The sequence below is a fragment of the Antechinus flavipes genome, chromosome 1, assembly GCF_016432865.1.
Source record: "Antechinus flavipes isolate AdamAnt ecotype Samford, QLD, Australia chromosome 1, AdamAnt_v2, whole genome shotgun sequence".
NCBI lineage: Eukaryota > Metazoa > Chordata > Mammalia > Dasyuromorphia > Dasyuridae > Antechinus > Antechinus flavipes.
The window spans coordinates 426,254,718-426,274,633 of record NC_067398.1 but is presented as its reverse complement, the minus strand read 5'-3'; the positions used below and the strand labels follow the sequence as shown (position 1 = coordinate 426,274,633).

Sequence of the window (19,916 nt, the reverse complement as noted above, 5' to 3'; positions counted from 1 at the left end):
ACAAAATAAATAAGAAAGAAGTTAAAGAGGTAAATAGAATCTTAGCAAAGTTAGTTATGATAGATTTTTGGAGAAAAGTAGAGACAGAAAGGAGTACATTTTCTCAGCAAAAGATTACAGAAAATCATTCCCAGGATAATCTACCATGACCAAGTAGGATTTATACCAGGGCTGGTTCAATATTATGAAAACTATCAGCATAATTGACTATATCAATAACCAAATTAACAAAAAACATATCATTTCAGTAGATGCAGAAAAAGTATTTGAGAAAATCCAACATCCATTCCTATTAAAAACACTAGCAAGTATAGGAATAAATGCACTTTTCCATTAAATAATCAGTAGAATCAGTAGAACTATCAGCAAGCATCATATTTAATGAAGACATACTGGAAACATCCCCAATAAGATCAGGAGTGAAACAAGGTTGCCCACTATCACCATTGCTATTCAGTATTATATTAGAAATGCTAGTTTTGGCAATAAGAGTTGAGAAAGACATAAAAGGAATTAGAGTAGGTAATGAGGAAACCAAATTGTCACTCATTGCAGGTGATATGATGGTATACTTAGAGAACCCCAGAGAATCTACTAAAAAGCTATTAGAAGTAATCTACAACTTTAGCAAAGTTGTGAAATACAAAATAAATCCACATAAATCATTAGCATTTTTATACATCACAAATAAAATCCAACAGCAAGAGATACAAAGAGAAATTCCATTTAAAATAGCTCACACTAGTATAAAATATTTGGATATCTGTCTGCCAAGGGAAAGTCAGGAACTATATGGACAAAACTATAAAACACTTTCTACACAAATAAAGTCAGATCTAAACAATTGGAAAAATATTAAGTCCTCTTGGATAGGTTGAGCAAATATAATAAAGATGACAATATTACTTAAACTAATTGATTTATTTAGTGCTTACTAATCAAATTCCCAAGAAACTATTTTACTGACTTAGAAAATATAACAATAAAATTCATCTGGAAGAACAAAATGTCAAGAATTTCAAGGGAACTAATGAAAAAAAAATCAAATGAAGGTGGCCTAGCTATACCAGATTTACAACTATATTATAAAGCCACATTAATCAAAACTATTTGGTACTGGCTAAGAAATAGACTAGTTGATCTGTGGAACAGGTCAAGTTTACAGGACAAAATAGTCAATAACTCTAGCAATTTAGTATTTGATGAACTCAAAGACCCCAGCTTTTAAGATAAAAATTCACTGTTTGACAAAAACTGCTGGGAAAATTGAAAACTAGCATGGCAGAAGCTAGGCATTGACTCACACTTAACACCACATACAAATAAGGTCAAAATGGGTTCATGATCTAGACATAAAGAATGAAATTATAAACAGATTAGAGGGATATAGGCTAGTTTACCTCTCAGACCTATGGCAGAGGAAAGACTTTGTGATCAAAGAAGAACTAGAGATCATTACTTATCACAAATGAAATAGATAATTTTGGTTATATTAAGTTAAAATTTTTTGTACAAACAAAACTAATGTAGACAAGGTGAGAAGGCAACAAATAAACTGGGAAAACATTTTTACATTCAAAGATTCTGATAAATTACATAGAGAATTGACTCAAATTTATAAGAAATCATGCCATTCTCCAATTGATAAATGGTCAAAGGATATGAACAATTTTCAGATGAAGAATTTGAAACTATTTCTAGTCATATGAAAACATGCTCCAAATCATTATTTACCAGAGAAATGCCAATCAAGACAACTCTGAGATACTACTACATACATTTCAGATTGGCTAAGATGACAAGAAAAGATAATGATAAATGTTGGAAGGGATATGGGAAAACTAGGACACAGATACATAGTTGGTGGAATTGTGAATGAATCCAACCATTCTGGAGAGCAATTTGGAACTATACTCAAAATTTTATCAAACTGTGCATACCCTTTGATCCAACAGTGTTATTACTGGGTTTATATCCCAAAGACATCTTAAAGAAGAGAAAAGGAACAACATGTGCAAAAATGTTTGGGGCAGCCCTTTTTACAGTAGCTAGAAGTGGAAACTGAGTGGATGTTCATCAATTGGAGAATGGCTGAATAAATTGTGATACATGAAATTTATAGAATATTACTGTTCTGTAATAAATGACCAACAGGTTAATTTCAGAGAGGCCTGGAGAGACTTATATAAATTGATTAAGAGAAATGAGCAAAACCAGGAAATCATTATACACGTCAACAATATTATATGATGATCAATTCTGATGGACATGGCTCTCTTCAACAATGAGATGATCCAAACCAGTTTCCATTGTTCAGTAATGAAGAGAGGCAGCTACACCGAGAGAGACAACTATGGGAAAATGAGTGTGGACCATAGCATAGCATTCTTTCTGTTTTTGTTTTTTGTTACTGTTTGCTTACATTTTTGTTTTCCTTCTCAGCTTTTTTTTTCTTTCTTTCTAGATCTAAGTTTTCTTGTGCAAGAAGATAACTGTATAAATATGTATACATATATTGGATTTAATATATACTTTAACACATTTAATATGTATTGGACTACCTGCCATTTAGGGGAGAAGATGTGTGAAAGGAGGTGAAAACTTGGAACAGAAGGTTTTGTAATAGTCAGTGTTGAAAAATTACCTATGCATATGTTTTGTAAATAAAAAGCTATAATAATAAAAATATTAAGAGAAATATAATTTTTATTTTTGAATTCAATACAATCTAATTCACTTAGAAAAATGTGAAATACATAGTTTGAACTTGAAAACATTTGCAGATGTTTTCACTGGGATTCTACTTTATTAATGATTCAACAAAAATTAGCCACCTCAACTCAAAAAGCAAAAGAAAATGATTATCCCTTTAAAATTAGGCTTAGAATATAGGAAATATATGAGATATACTTAATGATAGTACATTATTTGTTCCTATGATATTAGAAAATAACAATGAATAACTGTATAAATTCCACTCATATAAATTGGTATGCATAGACAAGATCAGTAAGACCTACAGCTCCTCCACTGATAAAACATTGTGGTTCTCTATTTTGTTCTTGCCCAGAATGCAAATTAAATCTTAATATTCTCATCTAAATGATTACTGAGGGCTTTCCTATCTACATTAAAAGTCAGTGAATGAGTCAGCTCAAGATAGTTCAGGAAAATGTCATTCCACAACAGAATATTGCCCATTCATTCATCAACAGATTAGGAAGACTTTACTCCATGTCCACTGATTCAATCAGAAAAGCAAATCATCCACAAGGAACACCATATTCTCTATTACGGACTACCACTGCCAGTAGTAATTATTTCTTTGTCCTCTTAAGTTTTGTAGCAAGGAATACTCAGATTACTGCTTTATGGAGGATGCATGAGAAATGAAAAATCACTTCCTCTCCTTCAACCTTTCCTGCCCCATAACTATGTCTTCAATTCATTGTTTGAGAAAGTAGATTTTTTTACTCTTGTGCTCAAGCCTAATATGTTTTTTCTCTTTAATGTTGAATAGCTATCATCCAACCTCCTGAAATTAAAAAAAAAACAATCTAGTTTTAATGCCTGAGTTATAAGCTATAATTTGACAATTATCTAAGACTTTCTGAAAGATACTAAATGTACTGTTAAATATTATTGTTTAACTTAATGTCTTTTCATCACTTTCTCAATTAAAAAATTCAACTTCAAAACCAAAAGAGCAACATGTATATATTAGTTCTTTTATACTTTTTGCTCATAATATGACTAGAAAATCTTATAAATTGCCTACCTAGTTATGGTACATTTCAGTTTGGATATCATCGTCCAAACTGGCATAATCCAGAGATATATTTTCTCCTCAATGAAGTTACAATGATATTAGTAGCTGAATAATAATATGTATATAATACCTTAAGATTTACAAAACAGCTTGCATGTATTATTATATTTCACATAATATTATTGATACATACATTACATATTATCAGTGTATATACATAGTTTTCTTAGATGACTTTTAACACTTTGAGAACTAAAAATAATGAAGCAATAAAACAAGGCTTTCCCAAGTCTCTTGCTACTTTAAGAAATTAAAAGCTATCAGGAATCTAAAATATAATCAATTAGCCCACTTCCATACAATATTACTTACCTTCTATTTCTCAGTCTTTGTTATTCTTTTCAAACACTTAAGGAACAAATCCTCTCTCTGTTCATGATTAGTAGAATCATTATCTTAAGAGAATAGTCTCTTAACTTTTTTGAGATGCAACAAGGTAATCATTTGGGGGAAATAAAATTGCTCTTTCCACTTTATTTTCATATATTAAGAAAAATAACTAATATGGAATTCCACAAATGAAGAAAGTATTCAAAATCATGTATATAACCTCTTATAATCAAATAGAAACATAAATAATCAGTCATGTTTATAAAGATCAGAAAAATCCCAGGGATTTCACTAATATTTATAAAAACCCATGATTTCTGAACTTGCTTTATCAGTGCAAGTAAACATAACTCTTGTTAGTATTAATGAGGTGATTATTTATATTTGTAGCATTGTCAATAATCCACACCTGAAATAACATCTATCTCTAAAGCTAACACACTACTGTTCATTGGCTGGCAACTAGGCGAAATCATTCACTCACAGGAAGCCAATTTTGTAATTTTCAGCCATCATTTTAGATATTCAAACCAAGGTGCTCCCAAATATTTATTTTATATCTAAACTTTCATAACCAGGACATTTACTATACATTGCAAGTCTTGTGTCATATGTAAAGGAGTTCATAATGTAGAAATGCAGACAACTTACCTTTTCCTGAATCAGAACAACAGAACACTGAAGAGGGACACCCATCAATTTATGTGGATTCCAGGTCACAGAATTGGCCCTGGGTGACAAATCACTTGTGAATTTATATAGAACTTATATTAAGACAGAAAATATATCAGCATATTTCTAAAGCACAAACATGACCATGTCACCCCCACTCCCTCCTCTTATTAGTAAGCTCTAGTACTTCCTATTACTTCTAGGTTCAAGTATAAATCCCACTGTTTGGCATTTTCAATTCTTCATAAGCTGATATCTTCCTTCCATACCACTGTTCTTCTACTTTTCTTCCCTCCATGTACTGTGTGATCTAGCCGTATTAGATGACTTGATGTACCTAACATATGATACCATTTTACTTGTGTATACCCATGTATGTCTTTGCTATTTCATCCAATAGAATGCAAGATCCTTGAATACAGAACCAATTTTGATTTTTCTTGGTATTACTGTGTTTCCCCGATAATAAACCTATCCTAAAAATAAGCCCTCCCCTTACTGTGTAAGATTCCTCTAAAATAAGCCCTCCCCAAAAAATAAGCCCTATTGAGATTGCTACCATAGTGAAGGTGATCCCCTGTGCTACACGCTACATTACAGTACCCTCTGTATGCACTGTCCCCCCCTCCCTCCCGGGTGAAATGCACGCCGCGCTCTGAGCTGCATCCAATCAGAGCTGCAGCAGTGAGTGCGTCATCCTGTTCTTCCCCAGTGATTTGCTTGCTGGTGCCATTGAGAGCAGTGCCGCGGAGGAGAGCTGAGGCAGGACAACATAAAAACCCAGTATGTAAGCGGGAGTGAGGGGGCATGATGGAGGATAAAAGAAGAACTCAGGGGGCATGATGGAGGATAAAAGAAGAACTCAGTCAGCACTTACCGCGCTAAAGAAAGGAAGAACTTCCTTGCAGAGAGAAGAATAGATCAAGTAATGATTCCTGCAGGAATGACTGCCTATCTCCAGACCCTTGATATTGCAACAAACAAGCCATTCAAGGACCATTTGTGCATGGAAGTCAATGATTACACTGAAAATAGAATGGAAAGAAATCAGTGTGGAAACTTTGTGAAGCCCTGTCTGCAAAAAGTTGTGACTTGGGTGAAGAAGTCATGGGATAAAATTACTGACAGCTGTGTCGCCAAGGCACTATGAGCAGGTTATCTGGACAAGACGTGTTCATTTAAAGAGAGCTATATTGCTGGACATGACAGATTGGGACCACTTCTTCTGAAGGAAATAGAGGTGCAAGACATCCAGGACAGAATTCAGGGTATGGACACTTATGACGATGTGGTTGAAGAAGATGACATGATCATTATTGAATAAAGGTACTTTTTTTTTTGTTCACATTTACCTGTTTATTAAAATTGCTGTCAATGTTCATTAAAATAAGCCCTCCCCTGAAAATAAGCCCTCTGGTGTTTTTCTGTCCAAAATAAATATAATAAGACAGTGTCTTATTATCGGGGAAACACGGTAACGCTTAGTATAATACCTAACACATAGTAATTGACTAACAGGTGGTAGTTGTTAATGATGGTAACAATGATTATGGGAGGATAACTTGCTGGTTGTCTTGTACTAAGCATTACCTCCCATCTCCATAACTTTGCATTGATATTTGCCATATCTGGAACAGTCTCCTCCTTCACTGTCAACTCTTAAAATTCCTCTTTCTGCCAGACTCAGAAACCTTTCCCACCAGTTGACCCAGCTACTTGATACTTCCTTTTCCCCTGATTATATGCAATTTTGCATGTACCTTGTATACGACTATAAATATATGTGTTGTATCATCTCCTCCACATTTTACCTTTTATAATATATCCAAGGTTTATATAAAATGAAAGTGTGTGTGTGTGTGTGTGTGTGTGTGTGTGTGCGTGTGTGTGGTTTGTATATTGTGTGGTATGTTTGACTGATACCTACTATTCTTTCATTCCCCAAATATTTTATTTTAGATTCTTCTCCTTTCTCTGATTAACTTTAGTGAATTTTGTATATGATTATATGCATACATATTGTACCATGTCCCCTATATTTTTACCTTTTATGATATATCTAGGATTTAGTACCATGCCTTATATGTAATAAAATTTAATTTTTTTGCATGTGTAGTTAATATCTACCATTCTTTCAAGGCCAAATCTTTTCCCAAAGTAGTGTAATAACATTTACTCACCTTTTAATTCCATGAAGCTTATAAGAATGCTTTTTGGACATCAGCAGTCCACCTCCCCATGCTGCCTAAAATAAACGTGCACAGGAAAATTTTTATAATTTTTCTTAGTTTTTAAAATATTAATATTTTATTCATTTGCTCAATTTAGCAGATTAATTTTAAACTGGGCTGGAATAATCCCTCTTTCAAAAAGCATAATGCTAATGCTTAGTATTCTCTGAATGTAATTCTATTGCATGGTCAATCAACGTTTTTATTTTTAAATTTATGAAAAATTCTTGAAAACAATTAATGGAAATAGATGAAATACTTATTTTCCATCAAATTTGGTGATAAAATACAACTAAAATTCCATTCCATTAGTTTTTACTGAGACAAGACTCTCATTGACAGAGTTGGGGAACACTGCCAAAGAACAGCTTTATGAATTGCTTGCCTCTTAAATGACTCTTGATTATTGCATTATTTTAAGTTAAAGGAAAGTAAGCTATGATTCTATAGCATTAATGAGATGGTCAATAGTGTGAACAGACACACTATTTTGAACACTCTAGAATTAGAATTAGAAGACAAAGAAATCTGAAGATTCTAAAGTGACATATAACAATCAATAAAATGGGAACTATCTACATTATCACTTAAAAAGCATCTTTCAAAATTGCCTTTTCATTTTTTCCCCATTGTAGGCCAATTTAACACCATGCACACATACATTCATTTAAGTAAATGAGGTTTGAAGAAAATTATTTGTCTTGCCTTCAGGACACACAAAGAATCGTAGATGACACATTCTTATAGTAGTTTTTTTTTTTTTTTCCCTCAAAGAAATGTATAAGTCACAAACAAGTGTATGTGTTACATCCACATGCATCCAGAGGCTGTGCCATTCACAAACATCAGCAATATCATCTAGAGGATCAAAGGCACCATGCACAGTAGTACCTGCTGTGACACTGACACAAAAGGGAGTAAGTCCCTGTAAAAAGAATAAGGTCACTGACATATGTGTCAGTATTCTTATAACTTCTGAGGTAAAACATTAATTTAACTTTTGATTCTTTCTAAAGAATTCTTTAACTATTCTTGACGTTGATATAATTATAAATTATTTAGATAAATTTATCTTATTGTAAAATAGTCTCTCATTGAGTCCATTAAAGTGTTGAGTTTTTAAAACACATTTCATCTGTGTGAAAGAAAAATACATCTACCATATGAAAAAAGAATGCCACAGATCAGAACATAGGCTGATGGTTTGCTGATTATCTTTTTTATTTTTGCCAGAAACAAATATAGCAGAGAAGTAATCCATCATGTCTTACAACAGTAGAGGTTGTGCAGCTCCCTTGGGGGTCATCTTTTAGAGACAGTTTTACTTCTTATCTGTTTCTTTTTTTTCAATTGTACAATATGGACAATTAAATGTACTTAATATTTCATTTACAGGCTTTTTAAAACATACCCTTCTCTTGGCTTGGAGTATATTTTCTTCTAATTCTAATGGAATCATCTTCCCCCTTAAAAGTGCAGATCATCAGGAAAGACACACACATTGGTTAGCTATTCATTTTGGGGAACTAAAGAATTTACATAAGTTTTGAAGGTCAGGTTCATTGTATGACATTTTCCAAATTATATCAACTTTAATAGAAATATCTTAAGTATCTAGCAAATTGACCTATGCACACTGGGTGCTTAAAATCATCCTTTTGATTATTAATTGGTCTTTTTAATCAACTGCAGTATGCATATACTATTTTGAAATTTTTAGCATTTCTTAGTTAATGGCTTTTCTTTTCTTTCATAATCAGCTAATAGCTTACATTCAAATAAAGCTTTGATGTTTTTAAATTACTTTACATAAATTATCTCATTTTAACTTCAGGACAACCTTTTGGCATTCTACTATCATTATCCCCATTTTACAGATAAGAAATCTGAGGCTTCCAAGAGCCTTCAGTAACTTATTCAGAATATTCAGTTAGCAAGTATGTGAGGCACAATATAAATGCAAAGTCTTCCTGACTTTGAGATTATAGTTACCAATAATGACATACTGCTACTTTCCCATTGAGATATTTCAACATTATAATAACAGTGAAAGCAAAAGAAAATAAGGAAAAACATTCACTTTTTCAGTCCTCTGAAAGTGTGAACAACTTAAATTTCTATTCTGTGATTATTATAGGATAAAGGTATTGAGCCAAATGGAATCTCATAAGACATCTAAAAATCACATATTTTACAATTGAGGATCTCAGGGCCTTGTCCTGTAACATCTTCTAATACAGTTCTTTTACATCTCCCACTGAACCTAGCAGTGTCCTATATATAATAGCCATTCAAAAGTAATCATGCATTGATAATTATATTCAATGTCTACATGGTCATTCTATAACATTCTTGAGAGGGTGATTGACCTCTCCAATATCACAAATCTATAGCTTCATAATATATATACAATGCTTTGAGAAAAGTTGCAATCAATTTTCTCTGAGATTTTTTGGGGGAGGGAAAAATAATTTTGTCACTTGTTCCTCAGGAAAACTCCTTCAGTGGTAGAACTACTAGTATATCAAGTTGCTAGCACAATGACTATATCTTATAAGATTTTTTTAAAACACAATAGATACGCAAAAATACTTGTGGAGGGATTGTTGGGTTTTATTTTCTTTTGTCACTAGGCTACTTGGAAATCCCAAAATGTTTTACACAAACACAAAATCAATCAAAGTGGACATCCCTCAAGCTCACTATTTCTAAAAATAGTGCCAGAATTCTGAATATGCCTATGGCCCTTTAATACAATGCACAGAGCTATATAAATTTGCTTTCTGAGACCAATTCACAAACTCTCTGAGGCTCATCATCAAATCATACCATTTATCAATTTCTGTGAGTACTCTTTATGGAGGAAAAATGTGTTGCATTACATCTAGCAAATGAGAATTGCACTAATATTTTTTTTCTGACAATGTGAACAGGTTTTCTTTTAAGTATCATACATATTACTCAATCCAACTATTATAAACCTAGATTCTTTAACAGTAAGTACCATGAGTCTATATATTTAATCTCCCTTAAAACATTTGGACAAGCAGAAAGAATCAATGTCTTCCTCTTCTAAAATCTTTTATCTCTAGATGCAAACTTGCATAGAATAGAGAAACAGAAGATCAATGAATTGAACTTGCAACTAAAAAAGCTAGAAAAAGGACAAATTAAGAAGCCCAAATACCAAGCTTGAAATTCTAAAAATAAAAGAGTAATAAAATTGAAAGTAAAAAAAAAAAACAAAAACAAAAACAAAAAACTATTGAATTAAAAAATAAAATTAAGACTTGGTTTTATGAAAAAACAACAAAATAGATAAAGCTTTAGTTAATTTGATTAGAAAAAGAAAAGAGGAAAATCAAATTGTTAGTCTTAAAAATCAAAAGGGAGAACTTTCCACTAATGAAGAGGAAATTAGAGCAATTATTAAGAGTTACTTTGCCCAACTTTATGCCAATAAATTTGATTACCTAAATGAAACAGAGGAATACCTACAAAAATATAGATTGCCCAGATTAACGGAAGAGGAAATAAATTATTTAAATAATCCCATTTTAGAAAAAGAAATAGAATAAATTATTAATCAACTCCCTAAGAAAAAATCCCCAGGACCAGATGGATTAACATGTGAATTCTACCAAACATTAAAAAAAAAAAAAAAATTAACTCCAATACTATATGAACTATTTGAAAAAAATAGGGAATGAAAGCTCCTACCAAATTCCTTTTATGACACAGACAAGATACTGATACCTAAACCAGATAGGACAAAAACAGATAAAGAAAACTGTAGATCAATCTCACTAATGAATATTTTATGCAAAAAATTTAAACAAAATATTAGCAAGAAGATTACAGAAAATCAACCCTAGGATAATACACCATGACCAAGTAGAATTTAAACCAGGAATGCAGGGCTGGTCCAATATTAGGAAAACTATTAGTATAATTGACTATATCAAAAAACAAATTAATAAAAATTGTAAGATCATCTCAATAGATACATAAAAACCATTTAATAAAATCCAACACCCATTCCTATTAAAAACACTAGAGAATATAGAAATAAATGGACTTTTCCCGAAACAGTCAGTAGCATCTATTTAAAACCATCAGCAAGATTCATGTGTAATGGGGACAAACTGGAACCATTCCCAATAAGATCAGGGGTGAAAAAAAAAAGATTGCCCACTATCACCATTATTTTTCAATATTGTATTAGAAATGCTAGCTTTGACAATAAAAGAAAAAAGAGATTAAAGGAATTAGAATAGGTAATGAGGAAACCAAATTATCACTCTTTGCTGATGATATGATGGTATACTTAGAGAACCCCAGAGATTCTACTAAAAAGCTATTAGAAATAATCTACCAATTATTTGCCTGAGATATATGTGTACTAAACTTGTAAATAAAGATTATGGGCTTTTGCAAGAGGGGAAGGGCAGAGCCAAGATGGCAGAGAGGACACTTGCTTCTTTCTGAGTTCTACTACCCTCACTACTAATTATGAAATTCAGCCTCTGAAATAGTGCTTGACTGGTAGAATCCACAAATATTGGTAGTACAGCAAATTACCAGCAGAAGATCATTTCAAGGATCACCAACAAAAGTTTCTCTTGATCAGGCTTGGGCACAAGAGAAGGCCAGGCCCAGGCAGGGAAGCAGAGCATGGAAACAGCACTGAACAGACCAGGGAGGGGGTGCAGTCTCCATGGAGTGGAGAATCTATTGGGGGGGGGGGGAAATCTACCACAGTGTTGGCCACTCTGCATTGGTTGCAAACCAGTAGATTAGCAGAGAAGCTATAAAAATCAAACACAAATGCAGAGGGTAAAGAGTGTACTCCAAAGTGCTGGAGTCTCACAGGACCTGGCCATGCCCAACCCACACCAGGAGTGACTCAGCCAGCACAGCTGCTATCCCTTCCTGGTCTTTAGAGGAAGCTTGGAACCTACTTGCATTGAAGACAGATTCCAAATTTAAAAAAATAAATAAATAAATAAAGCAAAGTAAGTTCTAACTATTGATAGCTTCTATAGTGAAAGAGAACAGATTTCCAACCAAGAGAAGACTAATAGCAGATTGTCCCCAGATGAATCACTGATAATCTGGTCCCCACCACACAAGGCTCTTCTAGAAGAAATTTAAAAAGATCTTAAAAGAGAGCTACAAGAAAAATGGGGAAAGGAAAGGAAAACTCTGCAAGAGAGTTTGGAAAAGGCACATAACTTATTAAAAGAAAGATCTGATAAAGCAGAAAAAAGAAAACAACTCCCTGAAATGTGAAATGGAAAAGGTAAAGAACTCCCAGGGAAAAAAGAATTTGTGAATTGGAAAAAGAAAATAACTCCTTAAACTATGCTCAAAATGTTATCAAACTGTGCATACCCTTTGATCTGGGCTTACATCCCAAAGAGAACGTAAAGAAGAGAAAAGGACCCACATATTCAAAAATGTTTGTGGCAGCCCTTTTTGTAGTGGCTAGAAACTGGAAACTGTGTGGATGTCCATCAATTGGAGAATGGCTGAATAAATTGTGGTATATGAATGTTATGGAATATTATCATTCTGTAAAAAAATGACTAACAATGATTTAAGAGAGGCCTGGAGAGACTTACATGAATTGATGCTAAGTGAACTAAGCAGAAATAGGAGATCATTATACATGGTAACAACAAGATTATAAAATGATCAACTCTGGTGGACGTGGCTCTCTTCAACAATGCAATGATTCAAACCAGTTCTACTTGTTCAGTGATGAATAGAGCCATTTACACTCAATGAGAGGACTATGGGAAATGAGTGTGAACCACAACATAGCATTTTAACTTTTTTTTAATTGTTTGCTTGCATTTATGTTTTTCTTATCAGGCTTTTTTCTTTCTATCTAGATCCAATTTTCTTGTGAAGCAAGATAACTGTATAAATATGTATACATATAGTGGATTTAACATATATTTTAACATATTTAACATGTATTGGACTACTTGCCTTCTAGGGGAGGGGTTGGGGGGAGGAGAGGAAAAATTGGAACTGAAGGTTTTGCAAGGGTCAATGTTGAAAAATTGCCCATGCATATGTTTTGTAAATAAAAAGCTGTAATTAAAAAAAATTTTAAACAAAGAACAGTAGTATTTTTAGTATGTTGTTAAAGATTCCATGTAAAATTAAAGAGGTATATTCTTGACCATGAGCCTGGAGGTTCTTCAGTATTTGGAAGGCAAAACATTTCCTATTTGTTGTATTAAATTTATTTATGTCTTTTATTATTGACTTGAAAATGATTGTCTCATTTTTCCAACATGATGCTTTCTTCTTAAAACTATAACATCTTCTAATATAGCTCCTTTCTATCTCCCACTGCACTTAGCAATGTCTTGTCTATTCAAAGTAAAAATGATAATGCATTGATAATTATATTCAATAACAACATTGTTATTCTATAAATATGTAGTGCTTTTAGGTTATAGAGTCATTTATAAACATTTGATTTCCAATTGATCAGACCTCTATTTATGGAAAATTACTCTGGCAATGGTGTATAGCATGGACTAGAATACTGAATGACAGTGTTTAGGTAAAAAGAAAATGAGTCCAGTTTTAGATTAGTTAGGATATCCCCAGGAAATCCAGTAGGAAATGTACAGAGAACAACTAGTTGGCATATACATACATACATACATAATATATATATATACATATTTATATACACATATACATATACACATAAAAACATAAAGATGATATTTAAACAATGAAATTGAAAGAGATTGAGAAAAAAAAGAAAATGGTGGAGGAAGAGGAAGAAAGGGAATAAGGGGAGGAGAGGCCCTAGATCAGTATCTTGACAAACCTCCAAAATTTGGGAATGTGAAATGAACAAAGAACCAGTAAATGGAATTGAGAAGATGCAATAAGATAGGCAAGAAATAAATAAACAATAAACAATAAAAAGAAAATCCAAAGAAGAGAGAGTATCCAAGAGGATAATGTCTTCAATAGTCTCAAAGGATTAAAACAGAGAAAAGACTGTCAGATTTGACAATTAAGATGACACTGGAAAGCTTGGAGAGAGCAGCTTCTAGGAGTGAAGTTAGAAAGCATTTTGATAACATTGATCAGAAAGCAGTTTGATAACAGTGAATTCAGCAGATTTTTCAAGGAATTGAAAAAGGTAAGTGAAATATAGGACAATAGCTAGAATGAATGATGGAATTTAGTGAAATATTTTTCTTAATTATAGAGAAAACATATCTTTGAAGGAAAAGGGGAAAGAAAAAAATGATACAAATCCTAAATTGGTTTGAACTAGATGTATTCCTAAGAACCATGAATGAAATTAAAACATAATAATATCTCAGAAGTTAGGTTAATTATAGATTTATAAGAAGAGAGTTAAATCTTACCTTTCATCACATTTTACCAGAATCACATTATCAGTCCTAATGCCAAGTATTGCTGCTGTTCTCTTTATGGAATAATGACTCTTGAAAAAAAAAAAGTATAGAGATATATTGATATATAAAGGATAGGCAGAGTCAAGAAAGGATTCAGACATTTGTTTCTTTTAGAACAAGAATGGTATCTTATACTTCTTTAGTGCTTTGTCTACTGCTCCACACTGCTAAAGAACCATATGAGGAGGAGAGGGAAAGACATAAGAAGAGACACTTAAACAGAGAAAACAGAAATGCAGAGAGAAAGAGAGAGAGAGAATAGTCTCATGAATAGAATAGTGCTTTGAAGCCATGAAGATCTCAGTTCAAGACTTTCCTATGACACATACTGGTTATTTGATTACCACCACCCCAAATCCATTTAACTTTTCTTCTCCCTGAACAATCCTTAATATTGATAATTTTTGAGCAGATTATCAACTGTGAAAGAAGCTCATCACCTGTACTGATGATTTCACAGGTTTGAACATATACATACATTCAGCTTTGTGTGAATTAATATAAATTATACATACAAACATACCAATATATGTAAAATGAATTGATACTTGTTTGAGTTATATTTATGTATAATATTCAATTTATTTATTATAACACAATGTTATATTTATTATTTAAGAAGATACTTTTCCAGGATTATGGATATTTTCTCTATTTACATTGGTGGTCTCTATATTTTCATATCTTCATCACTGACCCTGTGGTTAAGATGATGATGCTATCCTATGTTCTCTTGTGCGTATCTACCTCTGAAATGTCCATGCCAAAAAACTTAGATCCTCCCTAATATCTTCCCCAATTTCTCCTCATATTATACATAAAAGAATGAATATGTGACTAATTTAAGGTAAAATAAATAGTAAAAGAGTCAGTACTACAACTTAGATCTTCAAGCTCCCACTCTACATCCTGTCTAGCACTAGCACATGCTATCATCTCATGAATGTCCCCAAGATGGTAGTGATAGGTTATTTTGAAAACCTACTAGCATAAGTGCTATTTTAATTGTGAGCACAAGATTTATTGTACCAACATAGTATTTCCCAAAGGTTGGAAAACCCTTTTTCATCCCATGCTATAAAGATAAAGAATAAAATAAAATAAAAAAATGTTCTTGTACCATGACTAAATAGCAAGAAATGTATAGTTAGAGTAATAGAATTCTCATTTACTTAACATTTTTATATTATACACTTGGTGCTAAATTTGCATCTAGATGGAAGTATAACATAGAATATTAACCATTTGGGGCAAATAAATTAAATAGAGCAGTTGCATGCAACATGTGTAAATTAATGGTAAAATATCCATTTAAATTAACAAATTAACAAAAAGTTACATTGAGCTCTCCAGTTTTAAGGAATGTCAACCATTGCACAAATTGCATCTCCCAAAGGAAACACAATGTTTAAGTTGAACTTGAAAGTTAGCAATTGGAAGGTAATTGATTTTAAATGACATGGCAGTAGAGAGGCAGAGTAAACCAGGTCAATTACAAAATTTCACTTATTTAAAAAAATAATGAAAGAAAACAAAAGTAGAAAGTGAAAGCAATATTGTGTACTAGGAAATATGGGTGTATATTTATTTTAAATATATATTTTATTATATTTGTCATATTTTGAAGCTATGTGGTATAGCAGATAAAGTACTGAGTTTGGAGTTAGGAAGACTCTTCTTCCTAAATTTCAATATGACCTCAGATATTTAGATTTGTGAACCTGGTCAAATCATCTAACCCTGTTTGCCTCACTTGTTTCACCTATAAAACAGGTTGTAAAAAGAAACGGTGTTCCAGTATCTTTGACAAAAAAACAAAACAAAACAAAATAAAAAATAAAGTCATGGAGAGACAGACACAAATGAAATGACTGAACAATAAAGTTAATTACGGCATGGCAGAGCGTAGCATAGCATAGTATAGTTTAGCATAACATAACTCCATGAAAAAACATCCACACCCAATGTCCCAAAAGTCATAGAGGATTTAAGTATTTTTTTAAATTACAATAGGATTTTTGGAATACACTACCTTTTTATAAACCAATTCTTCAATCAAAGTTTTTCTTTCCAACAAACATCTTTGTCCCAAAATCAGAAACTGTGATCCTCTCACCTTACATTTGTTACTTCATTAAAAAAGAGACAAAATGTGCTTGCTTTAAAGATTCTGAAAACTTCTATTTTTCAGATAAAGGGAATATTATATCTTTCTATCAATTTTTTTCTTTTTGTAATGTGTTAAAATAGAGGTTTTACATATTGAATTATTTATATCAGCTATCTTCACAGTACCAAAAAAAAACAAAAACCTTACATTCCCATACAAATGGAATTTTATGATATGGCCACATAGACCTTGTCCCAGGAGGACAAGCAGGTCTGCCTGCTATATGGAGTAACATTCCGGTCTTTTCAGGGTCTTTTCTCTCCTTCCTTGCTTCTTTCTTTCCTTCCTTCTTTCCCTGCCTTCCTTCTTTCTTCCCTTCCTTCCTCCTTCCCTTTCTTCCCTTCCTCCCTCCCTCCCTCCTTCCTTCCTTCCTTCCTTCCTTCCTTCCTTCCTTCTTCCTTCCTTCCTTCCTTCCTTCCTTCCTTCCTTCCTTCCTTCCTTCCTTCTTTCTTTCCTTCCTTCCTTCCTTCCTGTCTTATGCAATTTTTGTTGAAATGGATAAAATTCAGGAAAGGAAAGATTATCTTATTATATAATGACTCAAAAATATCTAAGTGATCAGAATATTAGCAATGAGATTTAGTGAAGAAGAGTGAAGCTCTGGTAAGGAATAGTTGAGGGTATGCTCTCAGGTCAGGACTCCCTAAGTTCCCCAAGGAAAGGTCCATGAGAAGGCTAATTTGGAAAGAGATGTGATCTTGCTGACTTTCTTTCACAATTAACTGGAAATATACCACTACTCATTACATAAATGATACATACATCCAAAGGATCTATTTACACTCCTGGGAATGTAATCTGGAAGGAAATTTTGAGTTCTGCTGCAACCCAATCTCAGTTGACTAAACATATTTCATTTTTTTTAATTTAATTTTATTTAATAATAACTTTGTATTGACAGAATCCATGCCAGGATAATTTTTACACAGCATTATCCCTTGCAATCACTTATGTTTCGCTTTTTCCCCTCCCTCCCTCCTCCCCCCCCCCAAGATGGCAAGCAGTCCTATATATGTTAAATATGTTGCAGTATATCCTAGATACAATACATATTTGCAGAACCGAACAGTTCTCCCGCTGCACAGGGAGAATTGGATTCAGAAGGTAAAAATAACTCGGGAAGAAAATCAAATAGTTCACATTCATTTCCCAGTATTCCTTCTTTGGGTATAGCTGTTTCTGTCCATCATTTATCCAATGAAACTCAGTTAAGTCTCTTTGTCAGAGAAATCCACTTCCATCAGAATACATCCTCATACAATATCGTTGTCGAAGTGTATAATGATCTCCTGGTTCTGCTCATCTCACTTAGCATCAGTCCATGTAGGTCTCTCCAAGCCTCTCTGTATTCATCCTGCTGGTCATTCCTTACAGAGCAATAATATTCCATAACATTCATATACCACAATTTACCCAGCCATTCTCCAATTGATGGGCATCCATTCATTTTCCAGTTTCTAGCCACTACAAACAGGGCTGCTACAAACATTTTGGCACATACAGGTCCCTTTCCCTTTTTTAGTATCTCTTTGGGGTATAAGCCCAATAGAAACATTGCTGGATCAAAGGGTATGCACAGTTTGATAACTTTTTGGGCATAATTCCAGATTGCTCTCCAGAATGGCTGAATTCGTTCACAACTCCACCAACAATGCATCAGTGTCCCCGTTTTCCCGCATCCCCTGCAACATTCATCATTATTTTTTCCTGTCATCTTAGCCAATCTGACAGGTGTGTAGTGAAATCTCAGAGTTGTCTTAATTTGCATTTCTCTGATCAATAGTGATTTGGAACACTCTTTCATGTGAGTGGTAATAGTTTCAATTTCTTCATCTGAAAATTGTCTGTTCATATCCTTTGACCATTTATCAATTGGAGAATGGCTTGATTTTTTATAAATTTGAGTCAGTTCTCTATATATTTTGGAAATGAGGCCTTTATCAGAACCTTTAATTGTAAAGATGTTTTCCCAGTTTGTTGCTTCCCTACTAATCTTGTTTGCATTCGTTCTGTTTGTACAAAGGCTTTTTAATTTGATATAATCAAAATTTTCTATTTTGTGATCGGTAATGGTCTCTAGTTCATCTTTGGTCACAAATTTCTTTCTCCTCCACAAGTCTGCGAGATAAACTATCCTATGTTCCTCTAATTTATTTATAATCTCGTTCTTTATGCCTAGGTCATGGACCCATTTTGATCTTATCTTGGTATGTGGTGTTAAGTGTGGGTCCTTGCCTAATTTCTGCCATATTAATTTCCAGTTATCCCAGCAGTTTTTATCAAATAATGAAATCTTATCCCAAAATTTAGAATCTTTGGGTTTGTCAAACACTAGATTGCTATAGTTGACTATTCTGTCTTGTGAACCTAACCTTTTCCACTGATCAACTAATCTATTTCTAAGCCAATACCAAATGGTTTTGGTGACTGCTGCTTTATAATATAATTTTAGATCAGGTACAGCTAGACCACCTTCATTTGATTTTGTTTTCATTAATTCCCTTGAGATTCTCAACTTTTTATTGTTCCATATGAATTTTGTTGTTATTTTTTCTAAATCATTAAAATATTTTTTGGAAGTCTGATTGGTATAGCACTAATTAAATAGATTAGTTTAGGGAGTATTGTCATCTTTATTATATTCGCTCGGCCTATCCAAGAGCACTTAATATTTTTCCAATTATTTAAGTCTGACTTTATTTGTGTGAAAACTTTTTTGTAATTTTGCTCATATAATTCCTGACTTTCCTTTGGTAGGTAGATTCCCAAATATTTTATGCTATCAACAGTTATTTTGAATGGAATTTCTCTTTGTATCTCTTGCTCTTGGATTTTGTTAGTGGTGTATAAGAATGCTGAGGATTTATGGGGATTTATTTTGTATCCTGCTACTTTGCTAAAATTATGAATTATTTCTAATAGCTTTTTAGTAGAATCTCTGGGGTTTTCTAGGTATACCATCATATCATCTGCAAAAAGTGATAGTTTGGTTTCCTCATTGCCTACTCTAATTCCTTTAATATCTTTCTCGACTCTTATTGCCAAGGCTAGTGTTTCTAATACGATATTAAATAATAATGGTGATAGTGGGCAACTTTGTTTCACTCCAGATCTTACTGGGAAAGGTTCCAGTTTTTCCCCATTGCATATGATGCTTACTGATGGTTTTAAATATATGCTCCTGACTATTTTAAGGAAAAGTCCATTTATTCCTATGCTCT

At 32.9% G+C, this 19,916-nt stretch overlaps 1 protein-coding gene across 1 annotated transcript in view; it reads right to left on the bottom strand.

Annotated features, from left to right (window-relative positions):
* The window catches only part of LOC127546359 (glutamate decarboxylase 1-like), a 69,215-nt gene that overhangs the window by 28,466 nt on the left and 20,833 nt on the right, over positions 1-19,916 (bottom strand). Inside the window, 5 exon segments of the mRNA XM_051973519.1 lie at positions 4,811-4,889; positions 7,012-7,076; positions 7,871-7,987; positions 8,474-8,528; positions 14,475-14,554. Of these exon segments, the coding sequence (XP_051829479.1) occupies positions 4,811-4,889; positions 7,012-7,076; positions 7,871-7,987; positions 8,474-8,528; positions 14,475-14,554 (396 nt within the window).